The sequence below is a fragment of the Microtus ochrogaster genome, unplaced genomic scaffold (genome assembly GCF_000317375.1).
Source record: "Microtus ochrogaster isolate Prairie Vole_2 unplaced genomic scaffold, MicOch1.0 UNK72, whole genome shotgun sequence".
Taxonomy (NCBI): domain Eukaryota; kingdom Metazoa; phylum Chordata; class Mammalia; order Rodentia; family Cricetidae; genus Microtus; species Microtus ochrogaster.
This window is the reverse complement of record NW_004949170.1, coordinates 2,248-9,285: the sequence shown is the minus strand read 5'-3', so window position 1 is coordinate 9,285 and position 7,038 is coordinate 2,248. Positions and strand designations below refer to the sequence as shown.

Sequence of the window (7,038 nt, the reverse complement as noted above, 5' to 3'; positions counted from 1 at the left end):
AGACTAGGCACAAACTTATTTAAAGGCTAGATAAGGCAATGCAATAGAAGGGAAAGGGTACAAAGAACAGACAAAACAGTCAGAGACACCATTACTCCTACAGTTAGGAGTTTTACAAACACCCCAAACTAAACAACCATGGCATGTATGCAGAGAACCTGGCACAGAGCCATGAAGACTCTGTGATTGCTACATCAGTTTCTTTGAGCCACTACTTGGTTTTGTGGGCCATGTTCTCCTCATTTCCTCAACCACTCAATGCTGCAATACTCACAACCCCCCTTCTTTAAGATTCCTAGAGCTCAAACTAATGTTTGGGTAGGGCTCTCTGTATGGGCTTCCATCAGCCCCTGGAAGAAGCCTCTTTAGTAACAAGTAGGCCAAGGATCAACCTATGATTATAGCAGGAAATAGTTATGAATCACTTTATTTATATTTTTCTTGGTCAGCTGTATTTGGTTCTACCCCTGTTCTCTGAGCCATTCAAGTTCTGGTTCCTGGCCATCTAGGCAGTGTCAGTTATGGGCTTCCTCTCATCCCATGAGCTTCAAGTTAGAGCAGTCATTTATTGGCCACTAAGAAAGCTCTGAGTCACTAGTGCCCCAGCATATCTTGCAAGTAGTACAAGTGTAGATTGAATGTTTTGTGGCTGGCTTGGTGTCCCAGTCACACTGGGAGCTTTATGTGGTTACAGGAGATGGCTAGTTCAGCCTCCATATTCTTGATTACTAGGAGTCCTCACTAGGATCACCTTTATAGTTTTCAGAAAGTTTCCACATCCCCTGTTAAAAGCTCCCATGTTCCAGTCATCTCTCCCTGTCTTCTCCCCATTTGTCCCTTCCTCGCTCACCTAATCCTTCCTCATCCCTTCCCCACCTGCCTCCAGTATACCCACAGGATCTATTCTATTTCTGCTTACCAGGGAGATCCATGCATCTTCCCTAGAGCTGTTCTTGTTACTTAGCCTCTCTGTGTCTATGGATTGTACTGTGATTAACTGTGATTACTGTGATTATACTTTACTTAACTGCTAATGTCCACCTTTAAGTGAGTAAATACCATATTTTTCTATGTGATTCTGGGTTTCTTCTCCTAGGATATTAAAGACTTCAAGAAACTAGACAACAACAAACCAAATGATCAAATTATAATGTGAAACACCTCTAAACAGAATTCTCAATAAAAGAATCTAAAGTGACTGAGAAACACTTGAAGACATGTTCAACATCTTTAGCCATCAGGGAAATTAATATCAAAACCAGTTTGAGATTTCATCTTACACCTGTTAGAATTGTTAAGATCCATAATACAAGTGACAGCTAATGCTGGCAAGGACATGTAGCAAGGGAATCCATTGTTATTGCAAGTGCAAATTTGTATAGCCAGTGTGGAAATCAACATTCAGTCTTCAGGAAATTGTGAGCCATTCTACCTCAAGACTCAGCTGTACCACTCTTGGACATATACCCAAAAGATCCTACCACAAGGACATTTACTATTTACTCAACTATGTACATAGTGGCTTTGTTCATAAGAGCCATAGACGGCTGTATCTGGGAGAGATTGTGTTGATGATTGATGTGGGAAGGCTCCTCTACTGAGGATGGCAATATCCCTAAGAAAATGGGCTTGGGCTACAAAAGGTAGCTATCTTAGCATGAGTGAGACAGTGACTAGGCAAGAGGAAAAACCAGGAAACAATCTTTGTTCATGGATTTTTACTGTCAACCATTATTATCTTGATTTTCTGTCCTAAACTCTGAAAATGATGAAGTCAAATTACCCCACTTGTTGTCTGAGCTGCTTTTGGTTAGAGGATTTAATCAGAGCAACATAAATGCAAGTTAGAACAAAAAATGGAAAACCTAAAGTAATATTGTTACTAGGCAGAACCTGGGAATGATGTCTTTTGAAAGAGAGTAGAAGATTTCTAGACTTTAGGTGGCAAAAAATATAGAAAGTAGTACACAGAACTAAATTGGCTGTTCTTGAAGGACCAGGAAGATGGAAATGTTAAGAGGAATGCGAGAAAGTAGAGATTGGTGTAGGAGGTCCTTTTGTCTTTGTGTTGCTTTCATTGGTTAATAAAGAAACTGCTTTGGGCCCTTGATAGGTTAGAACTTAGGTAGGTAGAGAAGACAGAACTGAATTGTGGGAGGAAGAAAGCAGAGTCAGGGAACCACCATGGAGCCACTAGAGTCAGACATGGTGAATCTTTCCTGGTAAGCCATTGTCATGTGGCAAAACACAGATTAATAGAAATGGGTTAAATCAAGATGTGAGGGTTAGCCAATGAGAGGCTAGAGATAATGGGCCAGGCAGTGATTTAATTAATACAATTTCTGTGTGATTATTTCAGGCATAAGCTAGCTGGGCAGCTGGGACAACAAGCCCATCCTCCTACAAGGGATTGAGATTATAAGATTTCAATTGGAAATGATAGACTCCATAGCAGATTAAGTTGAGGTCATTTATGTGATATTTTGGCTCCAAAAATCTTTCTTTTTCTGCCTATGATCTTGAAATTTAGTAAAGCACAATTAAAAAATAATGGGTTGATTCCTTAAATGAAATATTGGATCTATTGGATGGTTATTCCTGATGATTCGTTCAGGTCTACAGTAAAAAGAAAACATTTGGGGCTGAAATAAATGAAAATAAAAAGTTAGTTTCAGGTGGCAGCCAATTACTGGAAGAAGCGGGAATTTTAAAGGAGTTTATTAGTATTATAGAGAAGGCCCTTGCTATGGAATGGAAGTCTAGCAAGGTGCTCCAGGAGTGACACTCCATCCACATAAACCTTCAATTTATATAGGGAGTAAGCAAAGTGATTCCTAGTCCTAGGAAGCAACTTCATACAAAACCTGCTATGCCTGTGGTCCAAGTGTGTTAGTGTCTGTCAATTAAGAAGTTAAACTTTTCAGGCTCTCATCATGTGCTGGTCCTGGAAATAAGAAAGAATCAAAATTTAAGGTAATGGGTTCTTAGTTTGTGGTTACAACTCAGCATTGTTACTGGCTTCCATGTTTGGCAGAGTCAGAAACCCAGTGAAGAGATTGTGAGAATTCATTTCAAGAAGCTGTGAGGATGAAGCCTGTTGTTGTTGTTTTTACTCTTTTGGGGGCCTGCCACCCAGCTCTTAAAAAAATGACATACACTGAGGCTTATTATTTCTTATAAATTCCTGGTCTTAGGTTGTCTTGTTTCTAGCCAGCTTTTTTTTTTTTAACTAATTGTCCCATCTACCTTTTGCTTTTATCTTTCTCTATTCTGTATACATTTTTTTTTTACTTCTTACTCTGTGGCTTGCTGTGTAGCTGAGTGGCTGGCCCATGCTTTTCTCTCCTTTTCTTTGTCATCCTTCCCTTTTCCCTCCAAAATCTCTCCTGCCATTTATTCTCTCTGCCTGCCAACCCTTCTTATACTTTCCTACCAAGCTACTGACTGTTCATTAGGCCAAACAGGTATTTTAGACTGTCCCAGTATCACAGCTTCACAGAATTAAACAAATGCAACATAAAAGAATGTAACACATATTTCTATCATTGAAACAATTGTTTCACAACATAAACAAATATAACACATCTTACAATAATATTCCACAACAGCCAGGGTTGTATTTTGATACCACAAGATATAGAGATGCCTAAACTATAAGACATCTTCTATGGAGAACTAACTGAATATAGGGAGTGGAAGTACCAAAAGAGAGATGTATGAGAAGATGCAGGGATAGGGCCATCTAAGCCCTCTGAAACTGAAGCCTTGTCCATCTAAGAAAGAGCTACAGGATTTGATGTTTGTCCTGCTGTTCTTCAGTCTTGCCTTGGTTCAATCTTCTCTCACTATGCCTCCATTTCTCTATTTTGAAGTGTGAATGGTATTCTCTACCATTGTATGTTGGAAAGATGGAACTTATTTTCTGATTTTTTATAAGATGTTACTTATTGTGTGACAATGGTCTTGTACCTTGTAAAGATTTGTCACTTGTGTTGGTTTACTGATTGACCAGTAACCAGGCAGGAAGGATAGGTGGGATAACCAGAATAGGAGAATTCTGGGAAGAGGAAAGGTTCTAAGCAGTCATTACCCAGATTCAGAGGAAACAAGATGAGAATGCCTCACTCATAAAAGGTACCAAACCATGTGGCTAACACAGACAAGAAGTATGTACTAACGTTAAGATGTAAGAATTAGTTAATAAGAAGCCTGAGCTAATAGGCCAACCAGTTTATAATGAATGTAGACCTTTGTGTGTTTCTTTGGGACTGAATGATTGTGGGACCAAGTGGGACAGAAATCTCTGTCAAAAAGTCATTGTCAGGTGATTGTCTTGAGCTTCAGAAGAGACTTTGAACAGTTGAACAGTGTAGAGGCTATTGCAGACTATGAGTATCATTGAAGTGAGTAAATTAATTTTCTTCATGGATCACCATGAGCCTATAGTAACCCAGGTCAAGATGTAATTGAGTGAATGAAAAACCTCTCAGAGAGGAGGATATATTTTAACATGCGCCTCTTCTTGGTAACTTTCATTTGATTGCTTGTGAAACCATTAGTAGAAGGAGCCTTTCTGGATGTAATTTCTCATTGGTGATGTGATATGATATAGTAAGGAGGGCTGTTTGTTTGTTTCCAACTGCTCAGCCCCAAAATATCACACAGGAACTATATTAATTAAATAACTGCTTAAACCATTAGCTCTAGCTTCTTATTGGCTAACTCTTACATATTAACATAACCAATTTCTATTAATCTGAGTATCGCCATGTGGCTGTGGCTTACCAGGTAAAGTTCTTAGCGTCTGTCTCCAGCAGAGCTACATGACTTCTCTCTGACTCCGCCTTCTTCCTTCCAGCATTCAGTTTAGTTTTCGCTACCTACCTAAGTTCTGTCCTATAGCTCTGCTATAGGCCCAAAGCAGTTTCTTTATTAACCAATGATAATCAACAGCATACAGAGGGGAATCCTATAATATGAGTTTCTTTAGCCTCAACCCATTTCCTGTTCTTTGTGCCTACTGTGTTTGAAACTAATCAGTCACCTTTCTTCTTTTGCTGTCATAACTTCCCACCATCATAAACTCTATCACTAAGTCATATAAGATTCAGTAGAATTAACTGCTGTTTGGTGCTAAGCTGGTTTAGTAACCTACTGTTTTCATTTTTGTTTGTTTATTTTTGATGACAAGGTTTGTCTGTGTAGCCCTAGCTGTCCTGAATGTAGCTCTCTCTTTATATATATATATACCAGGCTGTCTTCAAACTCAGAGATCCTCTGACTCTGACTCCCAAGTGCTGGGATGAAAGGTGGGCCAGTATTTCTGGCTTTTTTCTTTTTATATCGTTGTATGATGGTTTTGTTCCTATCAAGCATATGCTATTGTACTGAGCTTCACTCATATCTTGAATTTTAAAATTTGACAGAGGGTATCATTATGTTTCCCAGGATGGCAAGTATTCATGACATTAATACTGCCTGTGCCTTCTGAGTCATTGGATTGCAGGTGCTTAACCTTCTTCATGCTTGTTTTATTTGTTTTGAATTTTTATTTTAAAAAGAGTATTTTCCCTATATGCATGTATATGTACCATGTGAGTGCCTGGTCCTTACATTGATCAAAAGATGGTATTAGAAACCCTGAACTTGGAATCATGGATAGTTATGATCTCCCATGTAAGTCCTTGAAACCAACTATATGTAAGACCAGGAGGACTCTTTACTGTTGAGCCATCTTTCCTGCTCTATGTTGATTATTTGTAATCAGCATATTAATTGCTATTGTTTTCATTTGTCCATTTGTAACTTTTTAAACACACAGTGCCTTTTAGTCAAATCTTATTTATGTTGCAGTTTAAATTGGGGCACTTCAGGTTCTGGTAGATGAATAAAGAGTTGAAATGAATGTGCATAAGTGTTTGTGGAAACTTCAGCAAAAACCTATGAGTTATTTCTAGCTATCATGTTTGATTGATTTTTTCATGTGAAACAGGTAATTAACATGTATTTCTGGCTGTTCTAAAAGTGATTGCATGGACTAGGCTGGTATTCAACTCAGAGGAAGATAGATATACATGCTTCTGCCTTCTGAGTACAAGGATTAGAGTCATGGTTCAGTGCAGTGCATCCAGCTTTTTCATCTTATTTTCCTTTTTTGTAGTTAGGAATCAATCCTTCATACAATTTCTCTTATCTGTACTCTGTACTGTTGATCTGTTTACCTATCTTTTATTGTTGGTTAGTAGGCATTTCTCTTGCAAGGTCCCATTCATAGGGTTCAGAAACGACAATGGTGAACTTTGGATTCAGTTTGCTTCTAATGTGACTTGGTGATTAAATTATGATGTCATGGAATAAGTATGGGGAGCACCAGAATTATATGACTATACTGTCAAAGAAGTATACATTTACAGTGTTGTCAAGATCATGCTTTCTGTTGTACACATGTATGGGATATTTTAGAATGCAGTGACCTATGATGATGTGCATATCGACTTTACTTTGGAAGAATGGACTTTGCTGGATCCTTCCCAGAAGAATCTCTACAAAGATGTGATGCTGGAGACCTACAGAAACCTCACTACTATAGGTAAGACTAAATTATCTTTCATGTTTCAAATAAGGGGAAAACTGTTCATTGGTTAATGATGCTCCTTTGTAATATGATTGAGAAAGAAGAATGGGGTAAATAATCAGGCATGGTTGTAAGGTTTGCTTCAAATGGTAAGTAATTTTTTTTACAATTTTTAATATATAACATACATTTTTTGGGATTATATTTTAGGATACAGTTGGGAAGACCATAATATTGAAGAACATTGTCAAAGTTCTAGAAGACATGAAAGGTAATTTTCATGTATAAGCTGATACAAATGTACCTCTGAAGAATTTGTAATGTATCCTATACATTTTAAACAAAAACAACAGTGATATGGGAAGGTCATATGTCTATCTGTTGCTTTCATTGGTTAATTAATAAAGAAACTGCTTGGCCTGATAGGTCAGAACATAGGTGGGTGGAGTAGACAGAACAGAATG

The 7,038-nt window shown here is 38.0% G+C and overlaps 1 protein-coding gene across 1 annotated transcript in view; it reads left to right on the top strand.

Annotated features, from left to right (window-relative positions):
* The window catches only part of LOC101986442 (zinc finger protein 120-like), a gene marked incomplete at its 3' end in the record, with an annotated part of 45,506 nt that overhangs the window by 36,229 nt on the left and 2,239 nt on the right, over nt 1-7,038 (top strand). The window contains exons 2-3 of the mRNA XM_013354814.1: nt 6,463-6,589; nt 6,785-6,845. Of these exons, the coding sequence (XP_013210268.1) occupies nt 6,463-6,589; nt 6,785-6,845 (188 nt within the window). The remainder of the gene's footprint in view (nt 1-6,462; nt 6,590-6,784; nt 6,846-7,038) is intronic.